Here is a 26,020-nt window from a genome sequence, read left to right as displayed (position 1 = left end):
CCATTTTGTTGCGGTGGGCCGGGCGCGGGCCGCGCGGCGGGAGCGTTTGGGCGGCCGCGGCCTGCTGTGTGCTGGTGACGGGGTTGTCGCCGCTCCGGGGACCGTTGCGCTGAAGGGCCTTCCTGCCTTCCAGGGTCTGGTAGGGCCCACAGCTCACAGAAACGCTTTTCAAGTAAAGCAAGGGCAGTTCTGAGGCCCTCTCATGGCGTTTATAGGCAGGATGAGGTATTTCTAAATGATGTTTGTCTGCTTTTTGTCTTTCTCGCTTGCTTAAAAGGAGAAAGCCTAATATTCAGGAAGACACCTTCAGCAGCAGTGACCCGATACCATTGTTTGTAGGTTGACAACCACAAATAATTTGATTGCTCTGCTGAGCAGAGCATGGCTGAAAGGTCAACCCTCCCCCCCCCCCCCCGTTTTTTTAATTTGACATGTATCAGGCCATTGCTTATGAACCACCAAAAAAAGTGGCATTGGAGAAAGGACTTACATGAAGAATAAGAGAGATACAAGCGAGAGAGATCAAGGGTTGGCTTTCAGCTACAGTAGGCCAAGTGAGAAAAGGCACAGAGGTGGGTATGGGCAAAGAACTTGAAGGACCTATTTAGACTCCCCTACCTGCTCACAGTGTAGATCTTGAGCTGTGTCACCATGGCACAAAATATAGCTCCACTGGTCTTTAGAGAGTTGACTGTAATGGAGAATTAATATGACTGAGGTACAGTGTGACTATAAATGCAATAGCTATTCTTAAATTACTCATGTGTGAACATTATTATGCTGAAATAAGAAACTTGTTCCTATTTAATTTAAGCCCATTTACATCCACTTAAGACTTGTCTGTGTGAGGAAGTTGACCAGAATAGTGATTGCAACATAAATTATTCTGCAGGGGCTAGTCCAGAATAGCTGTTAATGTCAGTGCTGATGTAGAGATTTGATCTGATGCTTTGCTTTCTGACCTCAGTTCATTCATAAATTCTCTGTGTAGACAAATCCCTCACTGTATGACACTTCCTGAGCAGGATTAGGAGCCCCTAGGAGAGAATGTTGTCTCTTACAGCAAGGAAGGATCATTTGTCCCTTGTCTTAGGCTTGAGCATGGGTTTCAAGGAGACTTTCATGACCAGCATTTTTAATCTAAAGAGTTCAGATGCATTTTCTGGCTAGGCAGGCTGCACAGGACAAGCTCTGAGCCCCACCAGTATCTGAGCCATTTTATACCTGGGAGCATAATATTTTTTCTTCTGATTTAAAATGATTTTTGAGAGTGATTCTACATGTAGCTCTAAATAGCAAGAATAATATTGGTGTAGTTTGGGGAAGTTGAGGTTTTTATGTGTATTTATTGTAAATTGTATGGGAGAGGCAACAGTTCATGTTTTCATGTTGATGCAACTGGAAAGAAGGAGAAAATAACCCTGAGATCTCAGAGGGTAAGAACAGATCATGCTTTTGGAAGCAGCTGCTATAACACTAACTCCATGCCCACTGAGGGCATCGCTTCTCTCAGCATGGTCTTTGTGAAAAACTTCTCTTACACAAACCTCCAAATGTTGGGCCTGATGCCTAGGTTTCCGTCAGGGCATATTCTTGCCCTGCAGGATGGCTCATGGGCCTGATCTTTCATATGGTCTTCTGGCTGACATATATTTGAAATGTCCTCTTTGCTGTCTGTCTACTAAAAGAAGAAGCACTTTCTCTCTGGGGAGGAAAAAAGTGAGGGATGAAGGAGCTGGACATTCTCCTTACTTTGCTAGTATATGAGGATTTCCTCACCATAATATCCAAGCTCACCACTGCTGCTTTTGCTATACATCTGTAGGGAAGAGGTATTGTTTCCTCTGTAATAAGAGATGACAGTGAATCTGACTAGAGCCTGTGGAGGTCATTTTTTCTGACAAAGCAGCAGTGGCAGCACTGGAGCTGTCTGTAGGCTCTGGAAGGCAATGCTGCAGTGATTATTTTTCTTTTCAATTGCCTTCTCAGCTGTCAGTGACAGAAATCAAATGCTGCCTTCTGTCCCTCTTGTTCTTTTACAACTGCATTCCCTTGTGTTGTCTGTGCTGATTCCTTCTTCCCCTTTTCCACAATCATTGGCCTGTTGGAATGAGGCAGGCACAGCACTAAAATTGTTAGGAGACGGATGAAGGCTGGGAGATATTTTTTTCTTCCCCTCCAGAAGAGCTAATTAGGAAAAGAATCTCTGAGAGGAAGATCTTTCCATCATTGCTTTATCTCTAGGCAGCTACTCTAATCTCTCCAGGGATACAATGCTTTCAAGCATCGTATTCTCTGTCTCTCTTTTTTTTGTTTTAATGCTTTAATCTCTATGTAGTTCACCCACTTTTGCTACTAAGCATTAAGTTGGAGAGAGATGGTGTTTTCGTGTGTGTGTGTGCGCATGAGCATGCATGTGCATTTGATTTTGAGTTCAGTTAAATGTGCTTTGGTTTTGATCAATGTGTCCACAGGGAGTGTATCCCTAGGGATATGCTGAGACTGTAAGAATTACTCATCGTCAGCTTCTTGGTTAAAGGTAAAAAAAAAAAAAAAAAGTACAGCCGAACCAAAATACCAGAGGGTCCAAAGTTAGGAACTCCATGTTTTTGGTGTTTGTGATGGGTGATATAATGGGACTGCAAAGTAGAGATGTCTCCTGAGGAAGGAGAGCATCGAGTTGGCTTGTTCTCATTTGCTGTGGTGTGGCAAAATGTGAGACACTTCTTTTCTGAACCAATGAGTGTAGGGCTTCTGTCGGCTTCCTCTTTCCAAAATCAGAGGCCAGTCAAGCTTTATTGGGCTAATGAATCTAACACATACCAGTTCTCTAGCTACTAGTACAAGAGACAGATATATGGATAGCTTGAAGTTGGTCGTTCTTTACTTCCCATACTGAATGGCCAGGCACTCATCTGTAAATAAAGGTGATCCTTTAGCACAAGTTAAGACCAAGGGTTGAATTCACATCTGTGGATCTGTAACAAAACATAAGAGTTGCTCTGCTCTGACTATTCCTTTCTTATTTGTCATTAATGACAAATTAGAACTCTCTTAGCCCTTTGCCTTTGACAGTTACAATGAAATACATTAAATAAGAATTGTTTACCACACATCACCGTTAGATTGTATTGTGGTGTCTATTGTACTTCTCAGCTGAGAAATGGAAATGTAAGTGCTCATTGTGAGATTTTATGTGTGTGTGTGTGTGTGTGTGTGTGTATATATGTACATATACATACACATATGGTGGGTTTTTTTTTTATAATGCCGGTTGACTGTTAGTCTCTGCTTTTTGCCAGTGCCAACAGAAAGACCCCAGAATCAGCTGAAGGAGAGAGTGGGCACGGGGCTTGTACCTTCATGTGCTTTTAGATGGTCTCCATCCCTGGCCGTAGGAGAAAAGTAGATCACTGGTTGACTCTTCTTCAAGTGGAGGGGATCCTCAAATTCCCTCTTTTCCTGAATGTGGCCTCTCCCGCTGCTTCTCAAATTAGGTTGACCCAGGTTTCTCTGCCAGTTTTGGGACCCTGTCACCCTCCCTGTGGTCACAGGCCCTGGTGGTGCCCATTACAGGGCATTCAGCCACATACCTCATCTACCCTCTGAGGTGAAGCAGCAGGATGGGGAAAAAAAATAGATAAAACTGTCCTGCTTGTCAGCTGAAGTGCAGGGGCTGGATGCTGCTCTGCATGAAGGCCTTCATAGTGCATGACCTTGGGCGCTATCAAAGGACCCAGGTGAGGAGCTTGGTGCACACTGAGGACCGTCCCGCAGCATGCCCTGGGGGGTGAGATGGTCTTGCCTCGTTGGAGGCAGGATGAGCACTCAGGAGGCCCACAGGGATGTCGAAGCCGTGTTTCCCTGGGACCGGAGCCTGGCCACATTGTTTTGAGCTCAAGGAAGGTAGGCAGGGTGCTGATGTGAATCAGTGCCCTTGATGTACGGGAACAGATGGAAAGTGGTCTGGCCCTTTATTTGGTTCTCAGCTGCTTCAGTGAAAACAGCAAGCCGTTTTGTGATGGCCAGATCACATACTCTGCTGGGGAGGGATCATTCTGCAATGGGCAAAGCTCTGCAGAGCCTGAGTGCACCCCATATTATCAATTACTACTTCTAGTAACAGTTACTACCACTACTGCAGTAATAGCATCAGCGAGTAGGGGGTGTTTCTGCTGGCAGATGCTTTGGAAGCATGGCGCGTTCCCTGTTTGAGTGCTGCACGAGTCTTAATGAGCTTTCCTGGCTCTGGGAGCAAGCGGAGGAGGCTCCTGGCAGGATGAAGAAGTGCAAGGAGGCGATTAAGGCGGCCCCCCATTGCTAGGGCAGTGCAGGTAATGGGGCTTTTGGTGGGTCACCTCCTGAGGAGGAAGCGCAGACTGGTTTGACCTGGTTTAGGGGGAGGCTGGTTTGATACAGCATGGAGAGCTGTGACCAGCAAGTCTGAAGCTTGAGGCAGCTGGTATGGGGGAGCATCCCAGCCCTGGAGCTGCAGGAGCTCCCCAAAGCTCACCCTGATGTGGGGATCCCGGAGCTGCCCCCCTCGGCAGGCCGGTGTCCCGGAGGAGGCAGAGCCCGCAGTGCTGACCATGCCCTCCAGAAAGCCAGGCAGGGCTGGAGGGCTTTGGGAATTGCAGCATCTTCTCAACTTGCTAATTAATTAAGCCCTCAGGCATGAATATTTTCAGTTGTTGTGTCTGAGCTGGTGTGTTCTCTGTACGCCAAATCCCTTTTTTTGGATTTTTTGTTTTTTGAGTCATGCTAAAGTCTTGGCCTGCGGTAAACCCTGTGGCCATGAGTTTCAGAGATTAGCAAAGCACTAGTAGGAAAACAACTGTCCCTTTCATTCCATCAAAATGTGTTGTCTTTGAACATCCTCTTAATGGGGGGATATAAAAATATTCAGGAAGTTTTCTCTGGTGCATTCATTGGTCTGTCTCCCTCTACCACTGCCTCATACATCAGCCCTCCTTTGAACTGCCAGTCCTGTCTGCTTCTCGGGAGAGTGCTATTGCTTCTGCTCTTTTCAGGTCTAGGGATTCCTTCATTCCTCCTGCCCCTTCTTTTTTTGTTTTGAGAAGGGATATCCAGGACACAACACAGCATCCAAGGTGAGCACACATCACAGTGTCAGAACATTCTCAGTGTAATTTTTTTTTGAGATTTCCTTCTTTAACAATCTTAAGAATGACTTTGTTTTTCTTTATCTCTGCTGCACATGGAGCATTGTTCTTCAATGAAATGCCGTTAGAGACACTCAGGTCTTTTACTAAGTGGCTATGTTTAATTTAATAGCCAGCAATATGTGCAAATCCTTAGTTATTCCTTCCAGGCAGCAACACCTTTGATTTGTTGTCTCCTATCATCTCCTCTGAACAACTGGCTTTTTAAACCCTGCTGCAGGTTTTCAGTTCTTGCAGGACGCAGTTAACCAAAAAATTATACCTTCTCTCTCTTCTGTTCTACTCCAGATCAGTAACAAGCAGCCACTGCTACCCACAGGGTGTCAGCACTGGGGTCAACCTGTTCCAGGTTGAAAATGAAATATTTATGCCTACCCTTGATTTTCCGTCTCTTGACTGATATCTAATCTCCACGTAATGACTTAGTTTCCTTAAGAGCCTTATATGGAGGAGTTTGCCATAAGCTTTTAAAATGTCTGGATAAATTATATCAGTCAGTCCTCCTCTATCCCCCATTCTACTACAGGGTTTAAGTCCCTGCCTGAGCATCTCTAGTCTCCACTTAAAAAAACAAAACAAAAGAAAACAAAAACAGAGAAAACTTTTTCAAGGGTATTTTTGTACAGATTTCACTGTGGGCTGGATTTCTGGGGTCAGGAGGAGACATGCTTGCTGCTGGTACCCTACAGAAGTGGCCAGGCTGTTTCCATCCTTCCCTTGCTGTTTATCTTCCTGTAGGTCTTCTGCCCTGGCCATCAGCCTCTAAGTGCCCCATGGAGAGTTTCTGCCACCTCAACAGGAGAGTTTTCTAAACTGGTGCCCCTTTATTTCACCTCTGCTTAAGTTTGGGATCCCAGCAGTAATTCTGGACAATTCCTCTTCCAAAAGGTGGATGTCCTGATTATTCCACTATTATTTAGGTGTACAAGCAGGGGTTACATGTTGAACCCACTCCTCCTAGTGAAGTGGGAGTCAGACTCCAGCTCAGCAAAGTCCATGAGCATATGCTTCTGCTGAAGCATGTATTCAGATTTTTTCTTAAAAAAGAGAACCTCGAGGAGATGTGCCAAAGGGCTTAAGGTGACAGCCACAGGTTTTGTTTAATGGCTAAAATTTTCCCCAGAAGGAGCAGTGGGAGCCAGGGGACAGTTCTGGCACAGAGAGGAGTCCCCACTACCATCTCTGCAAGGGGAAGGCCCTGGGGAAAACTAGCTGTTCCAGTTTTACGCTCTACTTTCTTCAATTATTGGTGAGATTGTGCCTTTCCTAGGAGAAACGCAACCCACTGAGGGGAAAAAGCTTTGTGCAGGCCTGGACACTGGTTGCTCTAGAATAGCCTGCTCCAAGAATTGTGCCTGCAGCCCTCATCCTAGGGCAAACCAGGTTGTATATAGGTAGGTCAGTAGCTCATTAGTAATGCTTAATGAGAGTTATAGCCCACATGAGCTCCTTGACATCACGCTCTGACCTACAGTTTCTTCTGATTTCTGCTCTCCAGCATCGCGATTGGAGTTCCTCCTCCTGCAGACTGGTTCTCCCCCAAGCCCCTGCAGCTGACTGTGTGCCCCGCTAGTCTGCGGGGAGGTAGATGAGAGGTGTCCAAGTGGTGGTCCTCCAGGCAGTAATATGCAGGCCACCACAACAATGTTTCTGTAATGCTGGCTATGCAGCTGGGGGCCTGCAGACTCCCTCCAGGCACAGCACGCAGCACCCCGGCAGGGGAGTGCTGAGCATCCCTGGGAGAAGGACTCCTTGCTGTGTTTGAACAATGCATCCAGGCTCCAGCTCACCCCTGGGAAAGGGGAAGCATTTACCAGAGGCACCGCTCTCCTGGTTGCTTCCTCAAACCTGGGCAGACAGACAACCTGGAACAACCTGATTCCCTTCTCTAGGACTTTAAGCTCACCCCTGCATTGCTTCTAAGCTTCCCACCTAAGCACATCGTTATCTGTAGCTCTTACTGATGGTTCAGCAGCTCTTTTTTGGAGCCTGGCACCCTGAGGGAGTTGGTTGGTTTTGAAAGGAAGTGCTGCTTTCAGCTGGAGCCGGCTTCTCCTCCCTTTCTGGGGAAGCATTGCTCCATCAGATGGTCACCTTTGTAGCACTGGCAGGCCACAAGCACTTTGCTCCCCGTCTGCTCCTTGTTCACCTGGATAAAGTTTGTCTGGCTTCTCTGACAGAGCCTGCTTCTGCTTCGGAGGGGATGTGCTGATCCTTGCACACAGACCTCCCTGCTCTCAATTAAAAAAAAAAAAATAAAAATCTCAGCCTGTCCTTGTATTTCCTTGAGTATCAGGTATTTTGTGCAAAGCCTGCAGGCCCCTTGGGGCTGGGACTTTCCTTCTGGCCAGTGTTTATCCAGCTCCCAGCAGAGCAGTGCCTTTGGCCATAGCTGAAGCTCATGTGTGCTGCAACAGTAAAATATTAGTGATGAGCCTGTTCCCTTCTCTATGCACTGAAATGCCATGATCCCCTCTGCAGTAATGGCAATAGCCCTGGGAGCATTACAGGGCAAATCCAACAGTTGATTTAGATTAGGCTCTTCCTACATTTCTTCAGCCCCATCTCTACCCATCCATCCCAGGTAGGAAGTGCTGAGTATGTGTCTGGTCAGGGTATCCCATGGGTTCCCCTGTCTTTCCCTCCAGCAGGATAGTGAAGGGTAGGCACACCTGCAGGGTGAGGGGCTGGCGAGCCACCGCCAGCTGGGCTGGACCATCTCCTCTGCCCTCGCCGGCCAGGCACGTGCTCCTGGCTAGACCTTGTGCCCCACAGCCAGCTCAAACAGAAATGCCATGTTTATTGTCAACAATCAGCTTTACAAAAGAAATTGTCCCGATACGCCACGTTTACATGCACGCACACGCACAGGCGTGCATCAGGGGCCCGTTTCACGAATGTACAAAAGACAGCGCGAGCGAGCGAGCGGCTTGGAGCGGGGTGGGGGGGGGGGGGTTCATCTCAGTCACAGTGTATGAAAATCATGGTGTTTCCCACTTTGCACAATGGTCATGTTTCGCTCCTGTCTCCTGCCGCGTCCTCTCCCCGGCCGGGCTGAGCTGCCCCACGGCCCTCGCATGGGGTACCCAGGGCTGAGGGTGGCCCGACTGGCTGCTGGGGAGAGGAGGGAAAGGACTCGAGGATGATGCTGGAAATGCTGCGGCAGGTCTGGCCCCTCTGGCTGCCTGCCACCTCCCCACTTCACCTCCCCGCGAGCGGGGAGGGCAGCCATCGCCTTGAGTCACCAACGGTGCAAAGTGGGACCTCTTTTTTGGAAGCGGGGAGCAATGGAAGCCAGACACCAAATGAGCAACCATGAGACCCCCAAAATAACCCTCCCACCCCCAAGGTATACACACACACACACACACACACACACACACACACACACACACACGTATGTAGACATCACACAGCGCGGAAACATATTATCAGGCACTCCATGGGAAAAAAAAAAAGAAAATCTCAGCCTGCCCTCCTTGTCCCTTTAGCTCAAGGCCAGTGACCGCCCCCCCCCCCCCCCAATGCCCCCATCTCAGTGCTACCGTGAGCCACCAGCATCCCCCATCCCTGCATCTGTGGGGCCCAGGAGCAGCTCACAGCAGGGGACAGAAGCAAGGGCAGGAGGAAAGGAGCCCCCCCCCCCCCCCCACAGGCAAGTCACCCCTCAAAACGATGGGGGCCAGAGGGGCTCCTCCAGCTGGGATCGTATTCCTCATCCCTTCTTGCCCGGCTTTACTCCGTGTAAGAGCTGTGCCATGACCAGAGCTGTGTGCACCCGGGGGGGGGGGGGGGGGACACGCTTTCCCCGGTGGTCTCCTCCAGCCGTTGAGCTTCCCCAGCCACCGCAGAAGTGCCTCAGAGCCCCTCCGTGGGAGGTGGCACGGTGGTGATCTCACAGGCATGGCCACACTGCTGCAGTACTGCTTCTTGCTCCTCTTAGCACCGGGCTGCTCCTGCCTGGCCACGGGGAGCAGCCTCACTCCTTCGAGGGTGGGAAGGAGAAAACAAATAACCCCCCCCCCCCCAACCCCCAAACAACCAGCCATGCTAGAGCTGAGCCAAGAGGGGCCACGGGTACCACGAAGGTCTGCGAGAAACAGCAGCATCCTGGCAACAGGACTACTAGCTATTTTTCACAGCATCGCCTCCCTCTGCCTCCAAAGCCTGACTCCCCTCAGGGCAGAAGTGCCGCGTACAGGCTACGGAGGCACAGGAATAAGCTCGGGGGAGGATCTGCCCTCGTGAATCCTCCCTTCGCCTCCCTGGCAGGAGGAGGGCGCCCTGGCCCCACGGTGCCCATTCCTCCTCTGGCCGGGCGGCAAAGGCTCCCTTTCACCCTCTGCATTAAGTGGAAAGGCAACGAGATGATTTTTTTTTTTTTTCTTTTTTCAAAATCTCCTTAACACCTTTCTAGCAGACAAGATGAGTCATGCTAAAAGCTTTCAAGCTTTCTCTGAGACACCCTGCCTTGAGACAAAAGGACGATCACCTAATCTCAAGGTCCTTCGCAGCCCTGCTCTGGGGCTGTTATACCAAGAAAACCCAAACAAACCAAAAAAAAAAAAAAAACCATGAAAAACTCACAAGGCTCCTCTTCAGCTGTAAAAGCGCTGGGTTTAGCTCTCTGCATCACCAGACGCTGACTCCACTGCTCCGTCTGCTCCTCTCCCTCCACGTGGGAGAAGGTGGCAATGGCTCTTGGCAGGGTTTGATCTGTTTTTCCTCTCTGTTTTGGCTGTAAAGGCAGCTACTGAAATGGCCTCGGCGGGCTGGGACGTGCGCAGTGCTCCTGGCCACCTCAGCCAGCAGGCTGCAGGTGAGGAGGGCCGCAGTGCCTGATACTCTCATTTTTTCATGCCAGTGCCACGACAGCTGACAAACATCCACACGCAGGTTTGTGTTTATGACACTCGGACGAACCAGCAGCGTTCACTGACTCCCTGGCCATGGACGTTTTCAATTAGATATATACAGCCCTAGTGAACACGAGCTTCTTAACAGGATTGCCATCAGCTTTGCCACCCATGGCAGGAGCAGTCCCACTTGCTTTCCCCAGGGAAGGAAGCTATACGCATTTGAAAAATGGGGCAGTAGAAGGAGAGCTGAAGGGGAAGGTAGGGAATATGCTGATGGCTTCTGTTGAACAGTTCACGGCTAAGCCTTTAGGCTTATTTGAAGTACAGGCTCACAAAACTGAATATCAGGGCATTAAAAATAAATAAATAAATAAATGGCAGGTGTTTGGGGGATCTGGTCACCTGAGGCCACTGATGGCACCCCACTAGAACTAGTGCTTGGGGCAGATAAAAGTCTCTGGGTCCTGCTGGAGTCAAATAGAGGAAGGAAATGAGTTATACCAACAACTATAAATAAATAAATAAATAAATAAAGGAGGCTGGGGTTTCCCTAGCAGCCCAGCAGCAGTTATATGCCCAGCTCCTTACGTCTTCTGCTCTTCCACATCCCAGTCCTGATTTATGATGGAAAGCTCTCCAGTCTCCCCTGGCCAGCCAAGGCCTCTGTCTCGTGGACCAGAGCATGCTGTTTTACTCCTTAAAATAAACCTGCTGTCAGAACAAACCTCACCTTGGACTCCCATCCTTAAAACCACCTGCGTCAGCACCTGCTGCAAGCCCCACCACCTCCCCACAGGAGCAGGCTGCCAGCCCCGGGCACCAAAGGGGCAGCTAGACCTTGCAGCTTTGCTATCATGAAATAACCCAATGCAAAGGGAGGGAGAGCTGTTTGGGTGCCCCCAACACCAGTATGGTTACCCCAACACACTCCCGGGTGCTGTCCATCCTCAGGGCTATGCTGGCCCTCAGTGGCGCATGGTTTTGGGGGGCAAGGTATGCTTGGGGCGTGCTGGGGCCGCTGAGCCGGGGAGCCCGGCCGCACCCGGGCATGCTGTGGGGAGTGGGTACAGCAAGGTCCTCTTGGAGAGGCCAGCCGGTGGGGAGCGAGGCGAGCGCTTGGCGTGGGGACAAGGGAGAGGCTGCCCAGGGCCTCCCCATCCCGGTGCGCCAGCGTCACCCGCCAGCCCCTGCGGGGATGCGGGTGCGGGGGCCGCGCCTGGCTCCTCCCTAAGCCCGGCCGGGGGTCCCCACGCTCGCCAGGAGGCTGCAGCGGCGCTGGGACGGCTGTGGGTGCGGGAGAGGGAAGGGGCCTCCTTCCGCCCCCTTCCTCGGCAGCCGGGAGGATGGGGAGGGGGTTGCTGCTGTGCTCCTTCCCATGGGTGGTGGGGGCGAGGGGCTGCTCACGCCTTCATCCTCTCCTCGCACGCCGCGAAGCTCGCCTTGCCGGCGCCCCCGAAGACCTCCACTGCCTGGTCTTCCCACTGGATCACGTTGCCTTGCAGGTGGGAGGTGCAGTTGGCCATGGCCAGGATCTCTGCTGGCGCCAGCATGTGGTCCCAGATGCCGAACTGCGCGATCTCCCCCACGAAGGCCTGCGTGGCATCAAACCGGCCGCCCAGCGTGTCCTGGAGGGCAGAGGACAGAGCAGGAGAGAGGAGGAGATGGGGAAAGAAGCAATTTGGGCAGAAGCAGTGAGAAGCAAGGAGGGGAGTGGACAGACAGATGTGGCAGAGCGAGGAGGAGAGGGACAAAGGGGAAGAAGGAGCACGACGAGCGTACACGGCCCATCTGGAGGACGGGCTACTGGCCAAGAGAGCCCCTCGCCCAAGCGTGGAGGTAGCTGCCCGTGCAGCACCCCATGCTGGGAGCTCCTGCCCCCAAACCGCAGCTCTACTTGGGGGCTCCCCCACGTGAGGCTCACAACCCCAGAGCGTCCCAGGGCTCCTGCCCCCCCGGGCCTGCCTTAGAGACTGCAGTGAAGGGCCAGCACAGCATGTACCTGCTCCTGGCCAAGGATTATCACCCCCTGGGGCTTGATGGCGTGCCAGGAGGCCAGGTTCTCACTGGCGCCCTGTTGCTCGCCGTCCTGGTAGGCTGCCCACTTGCCATCCCGGGTGGTCCACGCCACGCAGATGTGGTGCCAGGCCTTGTCCTTCAGGCTCAGTGGCAGCTGGGCAACCTGCAAGCAAAAAGGCCAGAGCCTGGCACTCAGGCACCCCTCTCAGGGGAGGCCGTCGGGCATGGCCACCACCACAGCACCCCAAAGTCTAACGACCCCCAGATTTGCTGCTTCTCCCTCTCAACCCCCCCTACCCTGGGCCATATTCCCCATCCTCCTACTCCCTCCTCATCTCCAACTCTCTGCCCCTTCCTCCCAGCTCTTCCTCGCGCTCCTTCATGCAGGTCCCAGCTCTGTCGCAGCTAATTCTGTGGCCCACAGCAGTGCAAACAACAGAGCCAGACCCCGCTGCTGCCTTGTGGGCTAAAATACTGCATGTCAACCACTTCACAGAACCATGTGCTGGCTCTCATCCCACCACACGTAGAGCGAATTCAAGGTGGCCTCACCCTCCCTGAGCTGGGGGAAGTTTCTTGCTACGCAGGACAACAGAAACCAGACTAGAGGGCAGCTGAGGTGTGGTAACTCGAGGGGAGACAAGTTAGCCTGGCTACACCTGAGGGACCCCCAGAAGCACCCATTCCCCTCCGGGTTGCTTGTGATGAAGACCAGGCCTGGGAAAGCTGTCAAGACTAAGGAGACAAAGGAAGGAGCTTCACGCCTCATCCTTCACCCGCGATGCCCCGGCTCTGCTGACCTTGTCATTGATGAGCAGCTCCAGGGGGTTGGTGCCCCACTCCAGCAGCACGATCTCATTGGCCTGCCCCGGGACAGAGTAGGAGAACGGGGTGCCAAGCCCACCCGAGGCCTTGGACTTCAGCCACATGCAGATGGTGAAGGCATAGAGCTCTGGCAGGGTCTTCTTCATGCGGGCGTACATGTAGTTGTTCTGCACAGGGATGGTGACCTTGAAGGCATCGGGAGGGCTGTAGGTTGGTGGCCCTGCGAGCCAAGCAGGGGGAGAAGAGAGGACAGTGAGCGCCCGCTGCCTGGGGTCAGGGTAGCCAAAGGGGCTGCTCCTGCAGACGTACACCTTCAGGAGGGGCCCAAGGGCTGATATTGAGCCCTGTGTGACACATGGGAGGGCAGAGTGGGCACATAGGTCCCGGGAAATGCGCCCCACTGCAGGACTCACCGTGCTCTAGCTCGGTGACCCGGTTCTGGAGGGAGTTCAGCTCCTTCTCAATGTTGTGCTGCTGCTGACTGCGGTCACTGCTGGCCGCCTGGCGCTCCTTCTGCAGCGTCAGGATCTTGGAGAGGAGCTGCTCCTCCAGCTGCTCCATCTTGGTATGGAGTGCGTCTCGGGTCAGCGCCGGGGAGGTGGGCGCCGAGGCATTCGTCCGGGCTGGCAGCTCCTGCTGCACTCGGGGCAGCAGTGGGTGGATGGCAAGAGGAGGAGAGGAGGAAGAAAATTCAGCATGGTATTAGCAGAAAGGTGTAAAAAAAGAGAAATTTCCAGGCAGGACCGCTGTAGAGAGAGCTGGAACCAAAACTCTGGAACCACTCACATCATCAGCAGAGCCTTCTCTGAGAGCCTCTCATCTTTAAACTCCCCCATTTATTTCATTGCAGCCTTTCCCTACAAAATGAAGCTGGCTACTCGGCTACTTTTAATGACTTCCCCTGCTTCAGAGACAGAGCAAGGATGGGACGCATGGGAGCGCAGGTCTTCCCTCAGGTGAAACCCAGCCCATGCCTCTCCCTTGGTCAGTCCAAAACCTGTTTTAGGAGCCTGGCGAGGACATGTCCAGCCATTACTGCATTGTACAAAGAACCCACTCCTTAGCCACTAGCTTGCTGGGAGACCTTATCCCGGCTGGCAGAAAGCAGGGGAGCAGGTGGCCCTTTGCAAGCCCTGCAGCAAAGCACGTGCGTATGTGTTGACCTGCTGCAGCGGAGGAGCTTGCAGGGGGATGAGGAAACCCCTGGCTGATGCTGGCCCAGCTGACCCTGTTCCCATGGCAGGTGCTGCCACATCCCTGTGCTGGCTCCTCTGCTGCCTGGACCCCTGTGTGTCCTAGATGTGTCCTGCAGCGGTGCCTGCAGCCCCGGGCGGCTGGCAGAGCCCTGCTGGGCAGCACGGCAGCCTGGGGGAGCGCAGGGAGGGCTGGGGTGGCCAGCCACCTCCCTGCCAGCGTGCCAGGCTGGCTGGCGTGCCAGTTGGCATGCTGGCAGCTGGTGCTGCGGGTGGCCGCCCACACTCCCAGCTCCCAGGCATTCCTCCAGAAATAGCAGCCCTCCCTCCTCCTCTGTGCCTGGGCCATGATGCTCCCAGCCTCCTTGGTGCTGGGCTCAGAGAGAAGTGGGGGCCCTGCCTGGGGGTATTGGCATAACCAGGGGGTCTCCCCCCCAGGCTGCCTCCTTTATGAGCCAGAGTCTCCAAAAGGGATGGGAAACCACCGCTGCTCTGGGCATTAAGGGGAGTTTGTGTGTCCGTTCCGGCACAACCTTCCCCTTGTTCCCCCATGTGGCCTTGCCACTGTTGATAGGACATGAAGTGATGCCGTCCCTGCTTTCTGGATAGGTGTGCATCCCCTCCGGCTGTGAAAGGAGGCAAAAATTCCCTGAAGCTCTCAGGTCCCAAGCAAGGGAGAGGAAAGAAGTGCCTTCTCCAGGCCAAATCTTGGATCACTGACCACACAAAACAGATATACTCTGCTCTTTGCCCCAGACAGAGCCTCAGGGCCCGCAACCATGCTGGGCCCCGTTTTCTTCCTCTCACAGAATTGCCTCTGAAGAAGGTGTCTCTCTTCAGGTGGCTCGTGGGAAGCTCAGCAGAGTCTCTCAAGTGGTGTGGAGGGTGGGTGAGAAGGGATAGGACAGCCATGCCACAGTGGCTGTGGCCTCAGAGCTGGCCTGAGAGAGCATCACCTGTACTTGTGGTTCCTGGCTGCTTGCTGCTGAGGTATTTACTTGTCAAGACGATATCGGGGAGAAGACCCAGCTTGGAGAAGGGCCGGTACTGTCCTAAGTGGCTGTGATGCTGCCAGTGTCCCCCTTGCCGTATGAGGATCATCTGCTCAACCAGAAGAGCCCCGGTGCCCAGGTGGACACCCGGTGGGGGAGCAGGCACGAGTGAGCAGAACACCTGGGACTTCTATGTGCCTCCATGAACCATGATCGAACTCATGCAAGTTTTGCAGGGACTCACTAGCATGCCCAGCTGGGACAAACGAGCCCGCTCTGGGTATCTGCTGACGACACAGGCTGTGGGAGACCTTCTTCAATCAGCTCTCTGCCCATGCTTGGCTGGCCAACTTGTTCCTCAGCTCCCTAGTCTGAACTGCACTCATGCAAGCCTGCTTTGCGCAGTGATTGCCCCCTCCACGTTAAATGCAGGTGAGCTCCCAGCAGTGAGGGGGGCAGTCACTGAGCATCCTTGCTCTCCTCCCCACTGGGGTGGGGGATCTCCTGGGGAGCTGAGACTGTGTGTGCTGTCACGTTTCTCCACCAAAATTATGCAGAGAAGTTACACAGTGCCAAAAAAACCCCAACTCAACGTGACAAATCCTGCCTTCTACCATGTGTCTGGTCCAAAGAGTTTCCAGCTTTTTATTTTTCTTCTCCATATCTTTTTCCAGGATGGACAAGACCTGATGTTAACGTATACAAAATACAAGAAGGGAAAACCCCTGACGCACCTCCAAAGCTTTTCTATTTATCATAAATGATAGAGGGGAAGGAAGGCAAGCCAGAGTCAAGGAGGACTTCAAATATTTCCAAATTGCTGCCAGGAAGGGCATGAAGAAGGCTCCCAACACCCTCTGAGCTCTGCTGGGGTCTGCTGAAACCTGATTACCCACATGAAACATGTCACCTGCGGTGAATGGGGAGAAAGCCTCTCTTGGCTTGTCCCAAGCCAACCTTGGCAATAGACACAGAAAAATAATGCAGGGCTGTGTGTGCTCATTTTGTGGCTCCCCTTACTAAACCGGCACCTTTTTCAGGCCTGACAGCCTCTGCGGCCACCTGCTCGCTCCCCTCACAGAGTCCCCCCTTAGCTCCATCTCTAGAGATTTTTGCTTGTGGCCATGCATGGAGAGCCCAACAGCACCCACCTTACTAGGGAGGTGACGGAGCCAGATGTCACCTGGCATCCGTGGACACATCCTGCTCACACGGGACCCGTGGCAGAGCACCTGTCCTCCTGGAGGAAAGCCAGGGGATGGGAATGGCTGCGGCAGCATACAGCCACTGCAAAGGAGGATGGCAGGGGGAGGGTGCCGGGGGGAGGAAGGGCTGAAGGATCCTGCTGGCATAAGAACGGATGGATCTGAACCAGCCAGGGATACAGCAAGGGTGGGAATTGGATGGCAGCTGCCAAGCATCAGAGAAGCATGAGGATCCGGAAAAGCCTTCCAGCGGGAACTGCGAGGGCAAAGCCTTAGCTACTTGTAAAGCTGAGTGTGACAAGTTTATGAAAGAGGTTGTATGGCCTGAAGCAGCCAGCATGAGGATCCAGGCACTCAGGGGACTCCTCCTCCACCTGCCTTTGTAAGTTATGTCAATACTCATCCTCCCAGTTAAAAAGAAAGAGACGGATGTCTCTGTCCTAAAATTCTCCGTCTTCATTTCCCTACCTGTGGCTCTTGCTGTTCTGCCATCTTCTGCTCGGTTAAAGAGCCGCCTCCTTGCAGACCCGAAACCAGAACGGAGTCGCACTTGGGGACACGCGGGAGCAGACCCGTGCCCCCTTCCCTGAGGGATGGCGAGCACCGCTGCCCAACCTCCGGCAGGGCTGTGCCATAGGGCAGGCGGCGTGCGGGAACGTCAGTCCTCTCTGGCTTGGGTTTTGTGAGCGGTCCTCCTCCCGCAGCAGGAGTCCCGGGGCCGAGCTTCGTGCTCGAGGAGGGGCATCTCGCAGCCCAAACCGGCAAGCAAAAGCCGGCTGCTCCCGCTGGGTTTCTCTGAGCCACGCCAGGGACACCGTATCGAAGAACAACATGTCCTTCAGGAGGAAAAACGCTTGGCAGATGTGTCCTTCCTTTGATGGTGCTGCCAAAGGAAGCGCTCGGGCTGCTGGTGGGGAAAGCGGGACCCCGTATCGCCTCATAGCGAACATGTGGGGGGAGATTTTTCATCATACAGGTGAATTAACAAGAATACGCTCCCTCAGCAAAGCAGCGGTGCATGGAGATGGGGAGAAGAATACACTCTTTAGTCACCTCCCTGCGCTACGTTCCTCCCTCTCGTCCCCTCAGGGCAAAAGACATTTTAATGTCAATAGCAGGCAGGGGATTGCAAGCTTTCACGAGGGGAGAGGCCTATTAGGGCCATCTATTGCTGCCCTCTGCCAGCAGCTGCTGCCTCCTTGTTCTTCTCCCCCAGGAAGGCTCTGTTTCGTCTTCAATTATACCAGACAGCAGGAGATGGATCCAGCCCCGGCGCATGGGGGCTGCCGGCTCTGTCCAAAGCGTCCCTGCCGCTTGCTTTTTCCCTGCTTGTCTTTTTGCAGGGTCTCACGCAGACCTCAGAAAGCAGGACAGAGACAGCAGGGTGGAGAGATGGGCAGAAGGGAAAAAAAGCAAGCGGAAAGGTTGATTCACGTCTTCAGGGGAGGAACAATTCCCCAGCACGGCAGCCTGCGCTGTATCAAAGAGGTGCTTGCTTTTTTTTTGCGGGGGGGGGGGGGGGGGGGGGGCAGCACAGGTGAGATCTAAGTTATTTTCACCTCTCCATTCACGTACTCACCCTGCTGCTGCAGGTTTCGAGAGCTTTTCTAATCCCCCTAGACTGCCTAGCTATTGCAAAGGCCGCGGGGATCTCGTCTGTGGCGCTCTTTGCTCAGGCTGCGGGTCTGTAGCCTACGTCCCTGCTTTCATGCACAGCTCCATCCACTAATAAGGAGAAAAAAAAGACTCAGGGCTTTTGTCACTCCTGTTAGCCCCTGACAGCCTGGCCTACATTATTCAATAGTGGCTGATGGCTTTTTCTTTTCCTTTTTTCCCCCCTCTTCCAGCTCTTCTGTCTGCCTCTATTTTCTTCTTTCTTCTCTCCATGTAACTTTTCTTCTTTCCCTTCTATTCCTTTGTGGTTTCTCCGCTCTTCCTTCCGACGCACCGTTTCTTACAAACCGGATCGTCGCCATCGTGCAGCTGTTATTTACCACCAACCTACCGGCGGGGGAGAGCGCCTTCTCCCCGGCTGCTCGGCACGCTCCCCATCTGCCGCGGCGCCAGCACCGGCGCGGTGGGCAGGGGGTGTGGGGGAGGCTCGTTTAGTGCTTTTTGGCCAGCAGAAAGATTGAAACATGCCAGGTAATATTAATCAGCCCAAATGTCAGCGGCTGGTGTGGGGGTGGGTGGTGGGGGCAGGGGAAAGCTGGGCTCCGGCAAGCGGCAAATCTGCGCGCCCTTGCTTACTTTGTAGCCGTCGTTAGGCAAATGCACTTTTCATTTATATAAGGAGATCAAAGCCTCATTTACTAATGCATTAGCAAATCTGGTCCCCATCGCTTTTCTTCCGCCACCGGCGGGCAAGCGCTCACCTCTGTGACGGGACGGGCAGGACCAAGCGCTGCTGCCTGCTCCCAGGTGCCTGCCACAGCCCCAGGGCTCCCCGACCCCAAACCTGCCGTGCCGGGGGGCTTTCAGGCCCTGGCAGAGCCTCCCAGGCACACACGGGCTCTCAAGGGTGTTTGAAGCTCTGGGAGGGTAAGAGCACGGCTGGAGCAGCCAGTCCTGCCTTGTTCTTTCTAGAGCAAACTCACCACTGCCCAGTCAGAGCTGGCTCCCCTACAGAGCCCTGCAGTGCCTTTCGGGGCCCGCTCCCCGCAACGGACGTCGAGGAGGGAGGTGGCGTCTCCACCCGAGTGGAGTAAACGGGGCCGAGGCGACTGCCTCCCCACTTCGAAATCACTCCATTTCAATTTGCGGCTGTAATTAAAAGCACGTAAAAGGAGCATCTGGACTCCCTGGCTCTGCATGCCGAGAAGATATGCCCATGTGTATGGATGCAAGCGTGTGCAGAGAGAAGGGGGGAGGAAAAAAGAGGAAAAAAAAGAAAAAAAACAGAAGGCAAAATCCCAGCCACGCTGTGCATGAAGAAGGAACAAAGAGAAATTCATTCAGGAGATTGCACGGCTCGGGGAATTAGAAATAGGCTGCAGAAAATGTTCCTGCTTGAATTTAGCCTCAGGTTAACAGTGATGGTCAACTTCTTCCCCTCCCAGGCGGGCTCGGCGATCTGCATGTGACGAGGACGGAAGCGCAGGCTGCGCATCGCAGGGTGGGCTCCTCCGGCGCACACGAATCACCGGCGTGGCTGATGCTCGACCTTCCCCTCGCTCCTCATCTGCAGCCTTAGCTAAACCGCTGGGGCTGCGCCGGCCCTCCCCTGCATCCCCGACGGCCGGGCAGCCGCCCTGCGTTGACAGAGCTAAATCACTTCTCGAAAATTTAGGCTAAAACGACTTAATAGGTTTTTCAGAGCATCAACGAATCTTGTTATGGCGTACGGCCATGCTAACAGCATCCAGATCATATCAATAGCCTCCTGTCGGCTCCCTCCCCGCGACCGGCGTGGGGCTGAGCGGCATGCACTGAGGGCAGCCCTCATCACAGGGGCGAGGTGCAACTGCCCGGCCAGGCCTCCTAGGGCTTGATTCGTCCCCAGGCCATCCCAGGCAGCAGGTTAGGACAGGCTAGAGCCAAGGAAGCCTTAGTCCAGCCCACCTGCGACATGCTGCTCTGATTCCCAAGCCTGCAGGGCTCAGAGCTGCGAGATGCTACATCTCTGCTGCAAAGGACACTTGGGACCCTCAGCTCCCAGGCAACACGAAAGACAACATTTTTGGCAGCGTGCCGGCTGTCTTCCTCATACGTATGTGCGTACAAGCCTCTTCCCAGCACTGCTTCCCTTTGCAACCTCCTTCAAGCCATACAGTCTCTCTGAGTGCATGCAAGACCCTGAGCCGAGCCTTGCTGTGCATCTCCTTACTGCCTCTGTGACTTCACCCTCCTCCACCCCAAGGCCCAGGGCCCCCTGCAATTGCAAGAAATCGCAGAAAACACATCAGGGTAGCTCATTGGCAATGCAGCCCCCTCCAGCACTGGAAGCGGGGCTTGGGGAGGGTGGCAGAGCACATCCAGGGAGCCGCTAACTGCTTTATCCTGCATCCAGCCTGGCATTTCCTGGTGTTCAAAATGATGTGCCCTGCATACCCCTGCTGGGCATGGTCCCTCTGTGTGTTGCTTGATCCTCATGCACGTTCACACATATGTGTATGTGAGGGCTTTTTTTCTTCTCTGCCCGTCTGCATTTCTGGATGTGCAGGTCTGCTGTCTGTGCATGCATCTGCGGGTGCATTTCTCAGTCTGGCTGTGTTAGCCTGCTTGTGCGAATCTGTTCATTCGGGGGGGGGGGGGGGGGAGGTTCTTTGAAGGGGCTTTTTTGGGGTGGCTGTCTGTCTCTCCGTCTAGCTACATGAGTCTCTGTGCATTTCTGTCATCTGGGTTGCACATCCCTCTCTCCCTGCGTATGCCTGATGCGTCTGTGTGTATTCATTTCTGTGCATGCATTACTCCAGCAGCTCACAGGCACTTCTTCCCCTCTTGATCTCTTTGTGTGCATGCATATGTTTACTTGCCTGTCTTTAAGTGTGTTCATACATCTGTTCATTTGAATATCCGTCTCTCCCTAAGACTCTCTTCCCTCTTGTTTCTCAGGCCATGTGACACACAAATGATCTTAGTGGCTCTGAATTTTATGTCCAGATCTGTGCACATACACATGCCCAAGTCTGCAGGTTTCTTTTTTTGTTGCCTCTTTCTTGCAACATACCCCATAACATACCCCATCGCCTCCATCCTGCCCCCTATCCAGGGGATGCCAGCATGGGGGTCACCTTCCCAGGCAGGAGGGAAGGGACCATCCCCTGACTCTCCCTCAGGTAGGGAAGGGTTACAAGGCAAGGGCCAGGCACACTCTTTACATCAGCCTGGTATTTCAGGCCTCATCCACCCTCCCAAGCTCCCTTCTTCAACAACCTCATCATTTTGGCTGGGGCGACACCAGAGCTGCCTCTAAGGGGCATGGGGCCGTTGCTCCACTGCGGGCTCCTAAGGACAGGATGTAGGATATACAACATATAGCCTGAGTCAGAGGGGTCCCTGGGGGGCCCACAGCCAGACCAAGGCTTGGGAGGGTCCTACTGGAGCCTTTCCTACTGTGGCCTCAGAGGAGGCAGGAAAGAGTGGCAAGAGCCAAGCACGAAGCCCCAGAGGTGTATCCCTCTCCTGGGCTCTGGTTGTGGGAGCCCATGACCAGCAGCTACTGCCCCCATGCGCCTGGGTGAGGGGGGCAGAAGGGCAAAACCAGCACTGAAGACATGGGCCATGACCATGCCGCTCTGCCCCAGCAGAGAGGGGCCACAGCAGATGTTGCCCAACATCCCTCCCAACTCAGCAGGGCTGGGAGTCATGGAGAGAAGCGGACAGGGCAACAGAGCCAAGCGGGAAGATTGATAGCTTCAAGACTTGGGATGCATAAGGCTCCTTGCAGGTGGCTCTGACCCCTGGCAGACCTATGGGCACAGAGGGACAACACACCATCCTCGAGGGAGACAGGACATCCGGAGCAAACACCACCAGAAAAACCAGGCAGATTTCCCCTGCTGGGACTCACATATCCAAACTATTATCCCAGACATATTTTGCAAACCCAGCTCTCACAGACTTAGAGACCCAGGACTGGGCTGCTGTGCTCAGAAGCGTGCTCATTCCCACCACCAACCCCTCTCCACCAAGCATACCAGTTCTCCCAATAAAAGATGCCGCTTTTCCCTGCAAACCCTCATTTTACCAAATAATCAAGGCACTGAGCACACTGCCAAGGTCTCTGACTGCTGCGGCCGCAGCAGCCCAAAGCAATTCACACACACACACGCTCTGGGATGGGACCGGTGGCAGGCGACATTGTAGAGCATTTGCTGTCACTCGCTCGCAGCCGGGCCACAGCTCAGCCTGCTGGGCCCACGCCAAACGGCCACGCCAGGGACGAGCAGGGACACAGTGTGGCAGAGCACGAGATGCCAGGTGGTGTGGCGCTCTACGTTGCGAGGAGTCCCACGGATGGCCTCAGGAGGATCTGGCAGCGATTTACCTTTCTGTAAAGGGCAGTGGCAGGGGACTCCCTGCTACCCTCCCTCCCACGGAGGCCTCGCAGGGGCTATGGGGAGAGTGAGGTGCCCCGTGCAGGCACAGGCTGGGGGAAAGCGGGGAGTGGGTCGGGGCCAACCTTGAGGGATGCCACTGTCCCTCCACAGAGCCCGCGGCAAGTGGCAGAGGGGGAAAAACCCTCCCGGAGGCTGGCAGAGGCAGCGGGAGCTTTGCAAAAGGGGGACGGGCAGGTTGGGGGCAGCAGGTCTGGTAGCACAGGAGCGACCCCCCCCCCCCCCCGGGAGCCCCCCGCACCTCGATGCGGTCGATGCGGTCCTGGAGGGCGCGGACGGCCTCCTCCAGCTCCCGCACGGCGGGCGGCTCGTCGGCGGGGTGGCCCATGGTGGCGGGGCGCGGGGCGGCGCGGAGGCCGGCGGCGGGCTGCAGGCCGCCCTCGCAGCGGCTCAGCTTGCCGGTGAGCTCGCGGATGGTCTCCTGGTCCATGCGGATGCGCTCCTTCTGCTCCAGCGCCGTGCGGCGCAGCTGCGCCGCGGCGCTGCGCAGCGCCAGCAGCTCCTCGGGGCCGGCGGCGGCGGGGCCGGGGCACTCGGCGCTCAGCGGCGTGCACACGAAGCGGCTGAAGAGCGGCGGCGGCCCCGGCACCCGCGGCCCGGCGCTGGCCAGCGCCTCGGCGGGGCCGTGCAGCGCCCCCAGCCCCTTGTCGGCGGCGGGCAGCAGGGCGGCGGCGGCGGAGTCATTGTCGGCGGCGGCGGGAACGGCGGGGGCGGCCGTGCCCGCCGGGTGCACGCTGGCGATGATGCAGATGATGGCCCCCAGGAAAGCCAGCATGCCCGCCGCCAGCAGCACCGCCAGAAACTTCAGGGTGGCAGCGGCGTGGGGGGCCCGAGCCCGCAGACGGCGAGAAAACGAAGCGGCGGCGGCGCGGGTGGCAGCCGGCGGAGGGGGGCGGCCGGGCCGGGCCGAGCTGGGCAGGCTGCGGTACCGGCAGCAGCACCGGCGCCAGGGCCCCGGCGCGCCGCGCCGCGCTTATATGGGCCGGGCGGCGCGGCACGGACCGCCCCCGCCGCCGCCGGGCCGCCCCCGCCCCCGCCGCGCCCGGCCCCGGCCCGCCGCCCCAAGGCCCGGCTCGCTGGGGCAGCCCGGCCCCAGCCGTGTCACCGTTGGGACCCCGCACGCCGGGCATCACTCCCCGGACCAGGGGTCTGGGGCCTGGGCACCCTGCGGGGGCAGTCGTGGGGCAGGCAGAGGGGCACAGGGCTCCCAAATGATGCACGGGTGCAGGGTGGCTTGGCATGGGGTTTGGCGCGGCCAGGGATGGGGACCCACGCTGAGGCGGCAGCCTGGGCGCAGGCTTCCTCTTGACCTCGCTGAAAGCAAAAGCAAAAGCACCTATGGGCCGCGAGCAACGGGCTCCTTCTCAGACACAAGCTAGGTGGGCAGCTTAAAGGAGGATTTCACACTGAGAGTTCTTTACTCTGGAAGTAAGGTTGCCCTCACAGCCTTGAGGGTAAAAGCCCTGTGCTCATGTGCGCTCCATGAGCAGCTCTCAGCTGCTGTCAAGCCACTGGTCAGCACGGCTCTGTTGGACTTGCACAAAGCTTGCCGTGCTCCTTTCCTTTCCTGCGTCACCTCTCCTGTGCAAGTGGAACTACCAACCTTCCAGCTCTCCAGAAAATGCCTTTTTTGAAGGGCTGCAAAGTGGTTGTCCTGCTCTTGCACCCGAGACACGATAGAGAGAGCAGCCACAAGATTCCTCTCACCCCGGCCCTGCACAACCACGCCATCCGTTCGAGGAATAAACATGTACAATTACTCTTCCCATCACTTGATCATAGACCCGCTCGTACAGAAGATGCTTCGAAGGCGCACTTTCTCCTTGCTCCACGCGCTGCTGCAGTGAGCCAGCATGTCCGACACGAGCAACACCGTCCCCTCTCCCCTTCCCAGGCCTGCTGCTCTCCCAGCTGCACACAGCAGCGGAGCAGAGAAGTGGAGAGCAACCAAATAAAATCGATTTCAAGCTCTGCTCAGTAATGGCAGGAAATCTTTTCTAGCTGGCAGGGAAGAGGAGGCACATGCATTTAAAGCAGTGCCGGCGCTGGCTATGAAATACCATTAAAGCTTGCATCTCCTGCCCCGGGGGGTGTTTTAGTGGGTAGCAACAGAGTGAGAGCTACAAAAGTCTCCTCAGCCTCCAAAAACTGTGCAGATCTGGCTTCCCATGAGCGGAGGAGGGAGCTGGGCAGTGGGTGCTGCCACCCGACATGGGAGGGCTGCTGCTGCTGGTGGAGCTGGTTGCCCCCCCCCCGCCAGCCTCGGAGCACCACCACCCTTGCCATGGGGTGGCTGCTGGCACTGCGCCCTGCCTGGCTCCGGGGAGATCCTCACGTCAGGGCCTGCCATGTTCAGATGAGGGAAAGCTGCGGCATGTGCACAGCAGATGAGCCCTCGTAACCCCGCCAGCAGGCTGGGACGGGGGCAAAACAGGAGGAAGAAAAGTTCAGGGTGATAGAGGAGAGATGGAGAGGAGGATGTTTTATGAGGAGGCTTAGGAAAGAGGGAGCATCCATTGAAGGGCAGGCAGATGAGGCTGGCGCTGGTTGCAGGTACGGGGTGTGAGTGAAATAGAAACCTGTACCCTGTGGCATAAAGGAAAGAGCTCTGACCTTTTAAAATAGACTGTTCCTAACAGTGGAAGGGAGATGGTTTCTCCTGCCCTGTGTCACTGGTTTTAGCCTTACAAGCACCGTGAGATGGCACTAAATGATGTGCCTGAGGCCACGATGGCTGCACATGCAGCGGCCTTTCTCCCAGCTTGGCCACCCACTTTCAGCCTTCTCCTCCCGCCCATGTTTTTCGGCAGCAACCGAAAGGAGCCGGAGAGACATGCTGCGGCGCTGGCTGGGACTTGGGGTCTGATCCAGCTGCCTGAGCACCGTCCACGCTCTCCTTGGCTAGGACAAGCCAATGGGGGAGAAGGTGCTCAGCAGGGCCACCCCCGCTGGTGGCAGTCAACCACGAGCTGATGGGCTCGGAGACGTCCCAGGAAGCAACATCCAGCATCTGCTCCTGAAATGTTGGGCCAAACAGAGGGAATGCAGCGTCCTGTGAGGCAGGAGCCTTCTCCACCTGGGGCCTGGGCCACATCCATGCGGCAGGGGCCTCCCCTCTGCCGTTCCTAAAGCACAGATAGCAACTTCTTCCCGGAGAAAAACACATGGCAAAAATAGATTTTAGCAGGGGGTGATGACTCAGACTGGAGAGTAGCCAGAGTAGCCTCCTTGTCCCATGAATAACACTCCCAAGATACTCAGTGGCAACCTGCTTGGTGAGGCTGTGGGCAAGGCTGGGATAGCCGGGGGAAGAAGGCAATGGAGGGATTTGGGGACACCCATTCTGAGCAGGATTCATGACAGTAGCTGGTTTTAACAGCAGCACATGGAACCAGCCCAGAGGGATGGGGAGCGAGAAATTAAGGGATTTTCTTTCTTCTGCAATTAATTCCAGCTGGTAGCTGCTCCAAAGGGGCAGTCACAATGCTCACACACCTGGGGGCCTCCAGGGTGGTGGGATGAAGAAAGGGGACAGCCCCCCTTACCCAGATGTGTGAAATGCAAGAGCGCTTTCCCTCATGTTTGATGCATTTCAACACAAGCAAATATCTATCCAGGCAAACCCAATGGGCATTTACAAGGAAAGTTTTATCTGGGTAGCATGCCCACGAACCCACGCAGCAGCCCG

General features: G+C 55.1%; 1 protein-coding gene across 1 annotated transcript; it reads right to left on the bottom strand.

The window, feature by feature from the left end:
• Positions 1 to 8,828: 8,828 nt before the first annotated feature.
• NPTXR (neuronal pentraxin receptor) lies at positions 8,829 to 23,174 on the bottom strand. The gene is made up of 5 exons (XM_064512343.1): positions 22,574 to 23,174; positions 13,297 to 13,519; positions 12,859 to 13,103; positions 12,042 to 12,221; positions 8,829 to 11,667 (listed from the first exon to the last, which is right to left on the bottom strand). The coding sequence occupies exons 1-5, from the start codon at positions 23,105 to 23,107 to the stop codon at positions 11,443 to 11,445; spliced, it is 1,407 nt and encodes a 468-aa protein (XP_064368413.1). The 5' UTR covers positions 23,108 to 23,174; the 3' UTR covers positions 8,829 to 11,442.
• Positions 23,175 to 26,020: the final 2,846 nt, after the last annotated feature.

Source organism: Dromaius novaehollandiae, chromosome 1 (genome assembly GCF_036370855.1).
Source record: "Dromaius novaehollandiae isolate bDroNov1 chromosome 1, bDroNov1.hap1, whole genome shotgun sequence".
Classification (NCBI taxonomy): domain Eukaryota; kingdom Metazoa; phylum Chordata; class Aves; order Casuariiformes; family Dromaiidae; genus Dromaius; species Dromaius novaehollandiae.
The sequence above is the reverse complement of the archived record's forward strand: the minus strand, read 5'-3'. Positions and strand labels throughout refer to the sequence as shown.